Source organism: Thermoascus crustaceus, assembly GCF_041956765.1.
Source record: "Thermoascus crustaceus strain CBS 181.67 unplaced genomic scaffold VTN00scaffold_3, whole genome shotgun sequence".
Lineage (NCBI taxonomy): Eukaryota > Fungi > Ascomycota > Eurotiomycetes > Eurotiales > Thermoascaceae > Thermoascus > Thermoascus crustaceus.
The window spans coordinates 95,606-109,104 of record NW_027192529.1 but is presented as its reverse complement, the minus strand read 5'-3'; the positions used below and the strand labels follow the sequence as shown (position 1 = coordinate 109,104).

At 49.2% G+C, this 13,499-nt stretch overlaps 7 protein-coding genes and 1 non-coding gene across 8 annotated transcripts; 4 read left to right on the top strand and 4 right to left on the bottom strand.

The window, feature by feature from the left end:
- Positions 1-632: 632 nt before the first annotated feature.
- On the bottom strand, positions 633-1,816 carry VTN00DRAFT_5244 (uncharacterized protein; the record flags this gene model as incomplete). The annotated part of the gene is made up of 2 exons (XM_069431754.1): positions 633-1,547; positions 1,640-1,816. The coding sequence occupies 2 exons, from the start codon at positions 1,814-1,816 to the stop codon at positions 633-635; spliced, it is 1,092 nt and encodes a 363-aa protein (XP_069287681.1).
- A 1,580-nt stretch (positions 1,817-3,396) lies between these two features.
- On the bottom strand, positions 3,397-4,683 carry VTN00DRAFT_5243 (uncharacterized protein; the record flags this gene model as incomplete). The annotated part of the gene is made up of 3 exons (XM_069431753.1): positions 3,397-4,108; positions 4,161-4,455; positions 4,530-4,683. 3 exons carry the CDS (start codon positions 4,681-4,683, stop codon positions 3,397-3,399), a joined length of 1,161 nt encoding a protein of 386 aa, XP_069287680.1.
- A 406-nt stretch (positions 4,684-5,089) lies between these two features.
- On the top strand, positions 5,090-6,127 carry VTN00DRAFT_5242 (uncharacterized protein; the record flags this gene model as incomplete). Its single annotated transcript, XM_069431752.1, has 4 exons — positions 5,090-5,115; positions 5,174-5,212; positions 5,263-5,482; positions 5,546-6,127. 4 exons carry the CDS (start codon positions 5,090-5,092, stop codon positions 6,125-6,127), a joined length of 867 nt encoding a protein of 288 aa, XP_069287679.1.
- Positions 6,128-6,480: 353 nt separating this feature from the next.
- VTN00DRAFT_5241 (uncharacterized protein) lies at positions 6,481-7,151 on the bottom strand (the record flags this gene model as incomplete). Its single annotated transcript, XM_069431751.1, has 3 exons — positions 6,481-6,880; positions 6,946-7,068; positions 7,141-7,151. The coding sequence occupies 3 exons, from the start codon at positions 7,149-7,151 to the stop codon at positions 6,481-6,483; spliced, it is 534 nt and encodes a 177-aa protein (XP_069287678.1).
- A 31-nt stretch (positions 7,152-7,182) lies between these two features.
- Positions 7,183-8,117, top strand: VTN00DRAFT_5240 (uncharacterized protein; the record flags this gene model as incomplete). The annotated part of the gene is made up of 2 exons (XM_069431750.1): positions 7,183-7,444; positions 7,681-8,117. The coding sequence occupies 2 exons, from the start codon at positions 7,183-7,185 to the stop codon at positions 8,115-8,117; spliced, it is 699 nt and encodes a 232-aa protein (XP_069287677.1).
- Positions 8,118-8,959: 842 nt separating this feature from the next.
- Positions 8,960-9,246, top strand: VTN00DRAFT_5239 (uncharacterized protein; the record flags this gene model as incomplete). The annotated part of the gene is made up of 2 exons (XM_069431748.1): positions 8,960-9,019; positions 9,088-9,246. The coding sequence occupies 2 exons, from the start codon at positions 8,960-8,962 to the stop codon at positions 9,244-9,246; spliced, it is 219 nt and encodes a 72-aa protein (XP_069287676.1).
- A 3,367-nt stretch (positions 9,247-12,613) lies between these two features.
- Positions 12,614-12,704, top strand: VTN00DRAFT_t118. The gene has a single exon. It is a non-coding gene; the product is annotated as a tRNA-Pro (tRNA).
- Positions 12,705-12,947: 243 nt separating this feature from the next.
- On the bottom strand, positions 12,948-13,223 carry VTN00DRAFT_5238 (uncharacterized protein; the record flags this gene model as incomplete). Its single annotated transcript, XM_069431747.1, has 1 exon — positions 12,948-13,223. One exon carries the CDS (start codon positions 13,221-13,223, stop codon positions 12,948-12,950), a length of 276 nt encoding a protein of 91 aa, XP_069287675.1.
- Positions 13,224-13,499: the final 276 nt, after the last annotated feature.

The following is a 13,499-nucleotide window of genomic DNA, read 5'->3' as shown; positions in this document are numbered from 1 at the left end:
TCAGTCTACGGGCTGGAAAGCAATTTTATTTGCTGGAGTTCTTTTTCCTTTTCGATATTTTATTGGTCAGAAATGATCTTCTTCCTTTTCCTTCTGTGCACACCTTTTACGTACAATCCACGTAGGAAAGATGTTCGTATCATTAAACTTAATTGGAAGGGTAGTCTGGTAATAACGGTGTGCTCCTTAGTCTAGCTAGTCTATCGGAGGAAAATGATAGATAATTTATCATTTGCACAGAGCTCTAAGTAATATATCTTTATTTGCGGTTTGTTGCGGAGACAAACAATTTGAATGAAGAGCTTTTTTTAAGATATAGATAAGAGATGAAGTGTAGTCATATATCTTGAGAGATACACATATTACTACTGCCATCATTTATCTCTCGGAAGCCACACCTTGAAAAAAAAAGGATAAAGCGTGAATAAAGATTCTTAGGGCAGTTGATGGCATGTATAAGTATTTTAGGGCCCGTTTCGGATGAGCTAAAATAATCAATATGTTCCTAGATTTTCTTCTCACAGAGCTTCTCACTTCGATTCTCTATAGCATTCTTGATCTGTATAAACTCCTATCCGTTTATCGAAGTTTGACGGTGGAAGAATAAGCTTGTTCATTAACTAATCAATTAATTAATCAATCCGCGCCAGCCGTCCAAGAAACTCCTCCCGTTCATCCCGCAGCGTGAACTTCAACCTCTCCTGGAGCTCGTGGATGATCGGGTCAAACCTCGTCTGTTTCGATTCTTCCTCTGCCCACAACGCGAGGACGATAGTGACCAGAGTACCCAATTTTCCCGTAAAGACATTCCCATTCCGTTGTACGTCATATTTGGCACTGAGGTCTTCCAGATCGATTGGATCGATGGCCAATTCCTCCTCTGTGTCGTCAGTGAAAACCAACCGCGCTTCTTCCTCGGCCCAATCGCATCGGAATTTCGTCCGCGTCGTCTGGATCCGGTCGATGACGATAAAGAGCCGTCGAAAGATGGGGAGAAGGTGATAATCCGCGTGGGACCAGATGGTGTTCTTGAGTGAGGCGCGACGCGCATCATCCTCGCCGTGAATAGCTCCGTCCACTGGGTCAAGTGTCCCCTGTCGATGGGCGACTTGGGCACAGAGGCTTTGGTGGGTGGTGACAAGAGTGGATATATCTATATCTGTATCTGTATCTGTATCTCTTCTCTGGTCTTTGACTTGATTTTGATCTCCCCCAGGAGAGAGAAGAATCCCCTTCGCAAACGAGCTCCCACAAAACGCCCACGTCCGCTCCCCGCGGAACCATCTTCCGTCGAGAAAATGGAACACATCGACCCGGTGGTGAAATTCTTCCCGCACTTCGGGAAACGACATGTACACGGCGCAGAGCTTCCAGCAAAAGTCGTGGCATTCGTGGAGGGTCATGCGCCGAAGTGGTGTTTGCTGCTCCGTGTCCATGGACATGGACACCTCGAAGGGCGTGCACATCCAGATGTCTTCTTGTTCTCTTCCATTTCTCTGTTCGGCTGCTAGGCGGGATTTTTGGGCTTTTGTTAGGCGGGGCGAGAGCTGTTGTACAACAAAAACAGAATAAATTAGGTCACCGTGATTAATACCTACTTGGTGGAAGAGGGAGGGAGTCGTTGACTCTAGGTACTCACCGCATCTTGGGCATCAAAGCTCATCTTCTCATACTTCTTCACGATGGCTCTCTGTGCTCGCGTCGGCAGTCCGTCGAGGACGGACCAGTCCGGTTGGGGTGGCAGTTCTGGACCCGGTCGTTGGCCTCGTTCGCGGGGGCCAAAGGAATCTAAATCCAGATCCAGCGAGGAGGTCATGGTTAACTTGGACTCGGAATATATGGGACGGTCTCCAAAGGGTTATAAATAAATGACACGGAGTAAGTTGTAGTGTATATGTCGCCTTTGAGAGGGGAATATGGTGAACCATATTTTTTAGTTAGAGACAGGTTGGGTTGTCAGTTGATAATTATTCGCAAGTTTACGTGACAACCCCGCTGCTGATCACCAGGCAGTGCAGTGCAACGGATCGTCAGTGGGGGTGTATGATGATTGTGATGATGATCTTTGAAGGGCATACACATAGTACATACAACGCCTCTTGGCCGCCGCCCATGCAATATATATATATATACACTAGAGGTACTTTATTTCAGATCAAACAGAACCTGGGAATTTGGACCTGTTAATCCAGTACATGCTGGGATTATATAATAGACACTATCTTCACCCTCCCATCCTCAATGGTCGTACGCTGTATCTCTTCGTAGGTATGTAGGTGGTTGTGAGCTACATACATGCGCTAGTCATTAATTATAGTGACCAGCTCAGTTGCTCAAGCCGCACTGTACAGAAGTATATATAATATGCACTTGGGGCTGTGACTTCAGACTGTTATGTCTGTCGGTTCTATGGGATATTTGCGATAATATATTCTTGAGAGAGGTTTAGTTAGAGAGTGGTCGCCAACTACCTACCTCCCACACCTGCCCATAAACCATCAGCCCCTTGAAGGCTCTTTTTATCGAATCATAAAACTTAGTTACCTACTAATCATTACCACCACCAAAATGACCACAAAACCTTCTCAAATATCAAAACAATAACTGGTATCAAGCAAAAAGCCAGTCAATACAGCAGAAAAGAGAACGCCACAAGGAGAGCCTGATATTGATAAAGGCTCATAAATATAGCAAGATGTGTAATGCGATCTGTTTATGAATAAGGATCAGAGAGAATGGTCGAGTATTTGCCTTCTCAGCCGATGCCACAGGGTTTTGGGATGCTTCTTTGGTTCACAACTGGTTAGAAGGGCTTATATGGAATCATCACCCCCCTCTACAGATGCATATAGGCATTGAAGCCCCCTGACATGCAGCTAAACTACTCCTAGATAATCTAGCGTTCGGGCAGCAGAATGTCTGCCTCTTCTGTAAGCTGTGTGTGGACGGGCCAAAATAGTGCAAAATGTATTCTCTGCACCAATCTAGGGTATAGATCAATAAACAACCAACCAACCAAACCAATGACGCGGAGCAAAACCAAACCAAAACCCGAAAGCCAACCAAATCTGACATCAACTGTGGCAGAAAAGACACAGTGCAGAATAGATATACAAATCTGCCCATCAAACGCAATTTAACGAAGCGCGCTTATCCTGACTTGACCTAATCCCGACGCAATGGGAGAAGAAAGACCCCAAACCCCTGAAAATAACGCATATAAACACGAGATAGCCAGGATTATAACCTGACATCGCGAACGCAATCAACTTTTCAAAGACAACATAGATTCCATTGATACGTCAAAGGAAATTTGCAGCTGCGACTATCGTATCATTGGCGTGAACCTTGTAAGCGAGACAAGGAGCAGTCCCTGACTACCATCCATGCGGAAGTCTATACCCGTTTTCGCAAGGTTCTCCGTCCGGCTGCAGGTTCTGCGGCCTTCTTCGCTGCAGCCGTGGTCTTTTTAGCAGCCGACGTGGTGGTCGCAGCCTGGTTTCTGGCGGCAGTTTTCTTGGCTGCAGCTGTCGATGCTCTCGAAGTGCCAGTTTTCTTCGTGGTAGCTGCTGTTCGAGAGGACTTGACGATTGTCGTCCCAGAGGAGGCGACGGAAGATACAGTATCGGTACTGCCCCTGCGGTCTGTCTGACGCGTTGCTGGTCGAGGATACCTCACCGATGCCGCAGTTGTTTTGGCAGCTGGCTTGGTTGCAGTCTTATTAGGTTGTGAGGGGAATTTGGCATCCTTAGCTACGGGTGTGCCTTTCGTCGCTCGGGCGCGCGCGTTCTCAACCATGCCAGCAAGAGCCGTACTTGCCTTGAGCGGGCTTGAAGCCTTGAGCGGTGAGGCAGGCCTGGACATGTATGCAAGGTGGTGTTGTGGCTTCTCTGGTGAGCCTTTCAGCGGCGAGTGCGGATATGTCCTCGAGTTGGAGGATTTGGGGGAGAGGATCTTCGCCTCCGCTTCTCTCATCGTTTGGGATACAGCCCGCGATGGAGCTGGACCGTCCGTGGTGCCGGGTTTCCCGCGCTTTTTCGGGTTCTCAAGGCTATCGTAGTTGGGTGCTGGTGCATTTTCCTTGTCTGAGTAGGTGCCCGGTTCGTCGCTACCACGAGTCAGCCAGCACTGGTGACGAAGGAGTAAGAATACTTTCATACCTGATACGCCTTACGCCACGTGCTGGCGGCTTAGCAATTGGAACATGTTGCTTCTCAAAATCCAGTGATATCGTGGTGGCGCTTCTGATTGGCTTTGCAGGGATGAGCCCTGGCTTCTTGAACGGAGATGGTGCCTGGTCAGCCTGGAGTGCTGCATTGTACTTCTCCAGCAACTCTCCCATATTGGCCTTGCGCAAAGCGACGGGAATGCGATTGATACGTCGTTCGAGCCGCGCTCGAAGGTCCTGGGCCTGGAGAGCGTATTGCGCGCGCAGTTTGCGGGCTCGCTCGGTGACTTACGGTCGTCAGCAGCACGCTCAATCAAGAGGTGAAACCTGACATGCTTGGCGGGAGGAAGGACAAGCTTACTCTCAAGTTGCAAATTGTCAATAAGGGCCTGTTTCTGACTCTGTGTGATCCTCAGCTTCTTTCGGGGAGGACTGCCCGCAGGTGTCCATGAGACATTGTGCGCGTCGTGGTCCGTCTCCGGAGACTTCCGTTTCCTCGACAGAGGGGAAGCCATTGGGAAGGAAAGTGGGTTGGCAGGAGAAGTAGGAGAGCGCTACTATATACCCCAGCGGGAGATCTGACGGGAAAATGCGACCGTTGCGGCGGTGTGATGGAGAATCGCAGAGAGTTGGTGTTGTGCAGAGGATCGAGACCGGCGGACGCGAGTAAACAACGCGGAGGCGCTTAGCGGGCGGCGGCTGCGGAACCACAACCAGTCAGCGTGCGGGCCGCCAGAGCTCGACTTCATCGCCATCATCGCCATCTCGCCGTCCCCAGACAGCTCCTCTGACCTCGCTCTACCACGTCCTCCTCCCTCCACGCCCTGTTTCCTCCACCATACCCCCCTCTCACACCGTCTACTCCTCCTCTCCTCCTTTCCCTTTGTTCTCGGAGCTTACCGCCTCCGAAATACCGCCAAGATGGTGCTCGAGGCTACGATGATCATGTCAGTCCTCCATCCCCACCGAACAGCTATCGATCCGCAGGGCTGACAGCTTGTGCAGTGTGGATAACAGCGAAAGCAGCAGAAATGGAGACTATACGTCAGTACTCTCGGTTTCATTCTTTGCAGAACTTTTCTGACATCTCCCAGCTCGACACGATGGCAAGCACAGACCGATGCTGTCAGCGTCATCCATTCTGCCAAGATGCGCGCACACCCTCAGTCGGCCGTCGGCCTCATGAGCATGGGTGGTAATGGGCCCGAGGTTCTTTCAACGTTCACCACAGACTTTGGCAAGATTCTGTCCGGCCTGCATCGGACGAAGATCCACGGCACCCCGCATCTCTCCTCTAGCATACAAGTCGCCGGTGTATGTCTCCTATCCTAGCCCTTGCAAGTTTCTCCCCGAATGGTCACTGATCTGGATGTCCAGCTTGCCCTGAAGCACCGCTCAGAAAAGTCCCAGCGACAACGGATTATCGTGTTCAACTGCTCCCCCATCACCGAAGACGAGAAGAGCCTGGTGAAGTTGGCAAAGAAGATGAAGAAGAATAACGTCTCGATCGATTTCGTCGCATTTGGTGATCTCGAATCCGACACGACCAAGAAGCTGGAGGCCTTCATCGAGAATGTTAAGGGTGGTGACGGCTCTCACCTTGCGATCATACCCCCCGGCCCGAACCTGCTCAGCGAGGAGCTACAGCTGACCCCGATCCTCGGTGGCGAAGGCACTGCTGCTGGTGCAGCTGGTGTAGGCGCGGAGGGCGCTGAAGGAGGCGCCTTTGGATTCGAGGATGCGGCGGAGAACGACCCCGAGCTGGCGTTCGCGCTGCGGTTATCGCTCGAGGAGGAGAAGAACCGACAGGAGAGGGAGAAGCGAGAGCGCGAAGAGCAGGAGCGCAAGGCCGCGCTGGAGAACATCCCCGAGGAGGGGCAGCCGCTGCTGAACCAGAACGGGGAGCCCAGCGGGGACAAGGACAAGAAAGAGGATGGAGACAAGATGGATACGGCGTAGGGAAATGATATGAAATGATATCAATGCCTCCAACCAGCTAGGATGACGTTGATGCATACATAATCGGAGTTCTTTTTCTTTTCTGTTACTGGATCTCTAGAAGCCGGTCCTCGGACGCCCTTGTGAAGCGATTATTCATTGGTCTATTGGATCTACAGCAGAAATGTACGACAGTAATAAAAATCACAAGATGGAAAACTGGGGATCTTCCCCGCCTAGATATATCCTCATCATTATCATAGCATCATCATTATGCCACCCATACCACCATTCGCCCCGCCCCTTCAGGGCTGGTATATACCCTTAGGATTCGTCGCCCCGGTATTTTTTTTTAGCAGAGTGGTCCTTCAAAACTAGGTCCTCCCCCTCAACCACCCGCCCAGATGGCGATCGAACGCCTCGCACCGCACCGGCATTTCGAGCTGGTAGAACGGGTTCTTCATGACGTAGTCCGCGTACAGCTCGTACACCTTGCGCATGACGACGTCGACGTTGGGCATCAGCGGGTCCGTGAACAGCAGGAACTTGGTCCCCGTCACCGTCTGGAAGCAGGTCATGCGGAACTTGTCCGTCTCGAGGACCTCGATGCCCGTCTTGGGCAGGCCCGGGTTGGGGAGCGTCGAGGAGGATAGGGTGGGGGTTGAGGTGCGCGAGGAGGAGCTGGCGTTGGTGGTGGATGTTGCGGTTGCTGTTGCGGAAGAGGCGGCTGTCGAGGGGATCTGGGGCGTTAGGGAGCGGGTGATTGCGTGGACGCTGTAGTGTCTCTCTCTCAGTATCGTCTCCCTTATGTTGTACTGGTATCTGAGGGGGTCCCATACCCATGAAACGTCCCCGCCAGCACGAGGTAGTCGTTGGTCGAGAGCTTGCGCAGCCCCGACTGGAAGTCGCGCTGGTAGATGAGCCCGCCGGCCTTGTTGATGATTATGAGCGAGTAAACGGGCCTTCGCGCGAGAGTTAGTCAATTCAATTAAAATCTCTCAATCGCACGTGGAGTATCAGATCCTTAGACCTACATGGTCGACATTGGATGTACGTCCTGCGCTGCTCTCTCAGATATGCTCAGATACGGGGGTCTCGGGTCTCAGGCAGTCTCGAGAAAGAGTGAAAGAGGTTGTGCTATCGCGGTTGCAGCATCACTCGTTCAGCAGCAACTCTTCCAGTCGCTTTTGCTGGAAGTCGAGTGTGAGGATCGTGAAGACGTGATGGAGGTAGAGCTGATCGTCAAGTCATTGCGGGTGATGGTGATAGACAAAGCCGGTCCCGACCTAGCTCTGGAGAGACCTCCGCGGCCGCGGCATCATGGCGGATACGGGGTGGGTTAGTTATTCTGCACTTAGCCAAGGCCCGTGGGCTTGCGGCGGTTGAGGGGTGCATGGACTTTCAGCCAATAGGAAAGTCGGTATAATTACTAGTTGGTGGCACTTTATTTGGGTGTGTGTTGAACGGACATCTGTATAAGTCGTATTTACTGCGCTATTTACCTTGGTAAATCGAGTTTAAGAAATAAAGAAAACTGGAGATTCAAAATAAAGCATAATCTAACTTCTATCCAGCTCCACTGGAGAAGAAACCCTCAAATGCCCAACACGGACATGTGTATCCTGGCTTCGGTATATCCCGCCACTCGTCCTCTAATCCTCCCCCAGCATCGAAACGGAAGGATTCTCTCTCATCTCAATCTCTCGGCACCGATCATAATTCCTACAAGCTCGGCAAATCTATGGTCATCATGTGGTCGTTGCCTGTCTACCATCTGGTGTTTATGGAACAACGTCAGCAGCAGCTGTGGCATCCCAGATGCAATCAACCTTCCCAGCTATTCAGTTTGGTCTCATGGTTGGCATTGGCGGTGGAGTACCAAGAAAGGGCGCTGATATTCGACTTGGTGATATTGTGGTCAGCAAGCCAACTGGCTCCTCTCCTGGAGTTGTCCAATATGATTATGGGAAAACTGCCAGGGGAGGGGAGTTTGAGCAAACAGGTGTTTTGAATAAGCCGCTACAAGTCCTCCTGAGTGCAATTGCTCAACTACAATCAAGCAAGACGGTGAAAAAATCTCATTACACTTCAAAGATCCTGTTAGACGCCTTAACCAAAAAACCCGGACATGAAATCAGAATTTTCCAACCCTGCCCACAAGACGTCTGTCTCTTCCAAGCCAACTATGATCATCCCAATCCTGAAAGTGACTGCACCAACTGCGATAATAACCAGATTGTCAATCGAGAACCGCGGGTCTCTGATGAACCTCAAGTCCACTATGGACTCATTGTGTCTGGTAACCAAGTTATTAAGCACGGCATGACGCGTGATCGACTTGCAGAAAAGCATGGAATTCTGTGTTTTGAAATGGAAGCGGCAGGTTTGATGAATCTGCTACCATGTTTGGTGATTGGTGGAATCTGCGACTATTCTGATTCGCACAAAAACAAGAAGTGGCAAGGACATGCAGCTCTCACTGCAGCAGCATACGCAAAAGAACTGTTGTCTATGGTCCCTGTGTTTGTTTATAACATGCAAAAAGGATGCAATGCTAGTTCAGAGTCGGGTGAGTCCTAAAATGAACCTACGGTTTTATATGGCATCTGTCTAAGTGTCTTTTTCAGCAGAGGATTTCAATGTTCCTTTCGATCTCACAAATGTGCCTGCCATCAATCAATATATGGGACGTGATGCTGATCTTGAGCGATTGTGGGATTTACTACGGCCAGAGGCATCTAGCATGCAAAAGGTAAATAGTCCTTCATGGATTAGGAGGGATGGGCAAAACCCAGCTAGCTAATCGTTTTGCTCGGCTACATCAAAATGGCTATTCCGCAATCTTCTGGCTGAATGGAAAGAACCAAGAGATGCTTTAGCGGTCACTGGCGTCTGTTCTACCCAGGCTTCCAGGTAAGAGCACGAGGCCTGAACCACAGAATAAGGATAAATTAGAACAACAGGCAAGACAGGTTCTCCAGTGGCTGGCAAGAAACAAAAACTCCAAATGGCTCCTTATCTTTGATAACATCGACCAATACTTGGCAACTGACGACCCGGATGGTGAATCTTATGATATCACCGAGTTCTTTCCTTCTGCGGACCACGGCTCCATTATTATCACCACCCGGTTGCCCTAGCTTGCTGAAGTGGGACAATTCTATCCTGTCCAAACTCTTCGATCAGATGAAGCAGTGAGGCTGCTTATGAACAGTACCAGGCTTGATGTGTTTCTACTTATCAGCAAGGTCAGCCCCGAAATCGTAAGAAGTCTATTCTCAGCATGACTGACATATAAAAGACATCCTCGCTCTTGCTCGTCAATGGATGGACTTCCACTTGCTATTGTGATTGCAGGTTCCTACATTTATCAGACAGGACTTAGTCCTTCCAGGTACCTAGAACTATATTCCCGATCATGAAGAGATTTACAAAAGTCTGCACAGCCTCACCGACAGTATTCCAATGATATTTTGGTGAGCGCATGGATGATCTCTTATCACGAGATTCAGAAGAAGATGCCATCTGTGGCCAAGTTACTGCTCCTACTATCCTACTATGACAATCAAGATGTGTGGTATCACCTGATTCACAAGGGACTGCAAGGTAGAGAACAGTCATCCTGGCTCAGTGAGGTTGCCACAAATGAGATACAATTCTCTACGGCTATGAAGACATTACTTAGTTATTCTCTGATTGAGGCAAAGCCTGCACTTAACAGCTATTCCATGCATCCAGTGGTTCAAAGTTTTATGCCGACAAAGAGGAGGTGATGGCAACTGCAACAATATCAATCGGTTGTTCTGTTCCTTCGCGACACACGGTACAATACTGGACTTTACAGAGACGGCTCCTTCCAAATGCTGGTCACATTTTTCATTTCGTGAAAAATCAATGGGAAATTGGTGATGATAATGTTTTGGCCATATTAAATGCAAGCCACAATATTGGGACACTTTTTCATGACCAGGGAAGATTTAATGATGCAGAGAAGATGTGTCAGCAAGCACTGGCTGGCTATAAGAAAGCACTAGGCCCAGGTCATATCTCTACTCTGAATACTATCAACAATCTTAGCAGTCTCTATGCAGATCTTGGCAGGCTCCAGGCATCAGAGGAGGCATTTCAGAGAGCACTGGCTGGCTATGAAAAGACCCTGTGATCAAGTCATAAATATACCCAGGACGCTATACACTCTCTCAGGAATCTCTACTCCGACAGGGATAGGCACAAGGATGTGCACCAGCATACGTCTACAGATCATGAGAAGGAACCCAGCCCAGATAATGACGCTCAGCGGGAAACTGATTCGGTGGAATCTGCTACAACAAGGAGACCGACTCGAAAGCGAGATATTCTGAAATCGCTTTTCCACAAGCAACGATAATGTACCTGATTCTTCTTCCGTCCCTCTAAGATGAGAATCAGATTTGGGAAATGTTCCAGCGTGCGCCAACGCACACGCCTCTTCGTGTACGAAAATACTGTTCCAACACATTTCTCTTGCTCCAGCATACCTCTTGTACGTCAGCGTATACGGACTGCTCGAGCACGTAACTCTTGTCCTAGCACGCCGCGCTTGTTCTGGCACACTGTATTCGGCTAGTACAAGAGTAGGATGGGAACAGGAAAGGGGTGTTAGAGCTAGAAGGTTTGTAGCGATTTGCTTTGATGTCCGATGGAATTGGTTCCGATGCTGAAATACCTATGGAGGAAGTATGAGCTATTAGTCTTAATTACCTAGCGTTAGCTAACGTTGCAGCGTACGCTACATTTTATTTTAGCCATTTGCTAGAAAACAGCGAACTCGTCGCATGCGATTGTCAGCTTTCTATAGTATCACAGGACCGGGGAAAAGATCCGTCAAGAACGAGGATCATTGTATGCATGTATGTATGTACATCAGAGAATCTTCGGGACAGGTGTCCTGGAAATGAACATCGTTCTTGTAGCCTTATATCCGTTTTTCTTGTGACCTTCCGGAATCACAATCTAGAAGACAGAAGACGGGAGGCCATCAGGACCCTCTCACCCCACCCTATAGCAGTTGCTGTCGCCGCATCCTCGCATCTGCTCGGTCAACAATACGTTGCGTTGGCGGCCATCAATAGGAGAAAGCCCCCGCAGGCTAGGTAGGATCTCCGAACTTGGAAGCCCCTCCGGTCCAAAGGCCCAATTTGTGAGTTTGGGGCGAGGGACAACCCGAGAAAATAAAGAAATTTTGAATAGAAATCATATATCAGCGATCTGTTCAATATATCTCCTAGATAGAAGCAGTGAATTCCGGCTCACCCACTTATCAGGATAGTAAGTAGCTGGTACCATACCCAAGCAGCGAAGATGTTCCAATTTTTGCAAAGCTAGGTACCGCAAGTATATCCCCCCTCTAGCTCGTTGTCTGTGCGGGAGCTAACTGGGTGACGGAGTATTCTTGCCTGTTGGTAAACCAATCTCGCTCCAATGAGGCATGGCGAGGGCACGCAGGCGACTGGACGGGTGCACAATAAAGAGGAGAGAATAGGGAATAAAAAGGTTGGAAGGAAAGAGCATTAGAACACCAAGAGATCAGTTTTTATATATCTCTGGGGCAGGAAGTGGGCCCGTGTTATGGGTGCCGTACAAAGTTGAACGCGTAATGCATAACATTTGGCTTGAGTTTGATGAACTTGTCTGCAGGGTCAGTTCCAAACTTCTGCCGTCTGCTCTGGATCGATTGCTGGAGAACTGGCTTTGTGGATGGATCTAATAGGTAGAGGGCCTATCCAAGCTCCGCCGTGGTACGTAGTTGGAAGATACCGGCGAGATATGGGGTGTTGTAATCGAGGAGTTTGACGAACGTCACGTCATGGCCAATGTTTTTATATAATAAAGGTTCTGCTTCTAAAATATTTAGTATACAAACTGAGAGAATGAATATAAAACTCACGGATTGATGCTGGTGTAAACCACTGTCTCCGTCAGAAGAAAACCACTCCTCGCGTGGTACGCTGGCAGAAATCGCGTACATAGGTCGCCACCAGTTGCCAATGCTTGAGAGGAAAGTTGATACATGCTAGGGATGCGTGGCCGGTTCTGCGTTCGGGATGCCGAGTACGAAGTACACCTCGTCGTGGTTTTCACGCTCCAGAGCCTGTGAATTAAACCATGCCTGCCTCTCAGCGACATTCGAAAGCGTGCGCTGATGTGGGGTGACGATGTGGGAGTGCCGACAACGTTGTCTAAACATCCTCTTGGGGGTTGGGGTTCTTTGGATTTCTTTGCGGCCCAACATGTTTTGACAAGAATTCGCAGATCACTATGCAGAACTCGGGGCTGCAAACATATTTATCAGTAGCCCTTTCATGTGGCCTTCTGAAGAGAAGATTGATAGCTAATGATCCGTCCGTTTGAAACGTCTTTTAAGACCGATTCCCTTCATACTGACTTTGTCGCAAAATGTTCATTAAATGGTAAATTAAGCTGGCTCTCGTGAAATGATCCAGTAGTAATAGATATTACCGTCAAGCAGCCCGGGTGGTCTAGTGGTATGATTCTCGCTTAGGGCAAAACCCTAAGACAGGATTGCGAGAGGTCCCGCGTTCGATCCGCGGCTCGGGCCTGTTCTTTTTTTCCCCTCAAGCCCAACTTCTTTTTTGCCATCCGCCAACGGCGGAGCAGCAGCAGACACTAACTGACATCAGCTTGCACTTGATTGTTGACCCACTCAGCCTCTTGGATGAGGGCAAGGTGATCAGTCTTGTTCAACTATGTCTCCCTTCTGCACCTTGCGGCATCGCAGCATCTCAACATCATCTTCAACTTGGAGAGAGATGGCCTTGTCTTGAGCAGCAAGAATTGCAGTCTATTGGTTTTCCTCTGATGACTGCTTGGTGGGGTGCTTATCCAAGATCACAGAATTCTCAAAGTTGTTGATGCAGAGGAGATATTCTATCAGCTGTGTGTGGTTTTGATGGTTCATTGTTGGCTGAGGGATGCCACTGGCTTTGATGTTGGAGAGTATGGCCAATATGAGGGAGGTGACCTTGCAGACAACATTGCCCTCTCTGTCATCCTCATTGCTGATGATGCCATCCAGGTCCATAGCTGCAGCTATATCTTCAGTCTCCATACTGAACATATTGGCAGCTGTGTGTGACAGTGCTCTCACTGGATGGATTGGCAGCTCTGGGGCCTGTGGTAGATAGAAGATGGGTGTGGTGGCAGGCTGGGCTTACAGTTGCTTGGGGACTGCATTTTGTGGCAACGCCATCCAAATCCAGTTTAGAAGGTTCCAGCTGTGCAGGATGTTGTAGTGGTTGAGTTCAAGACTGGCTGGACTTTTGATATTGGAAAGACTTGAGAAGACAGACAAGGAACCACAAGAGACATATCACAGTCAAGTTTTCACTGCCCT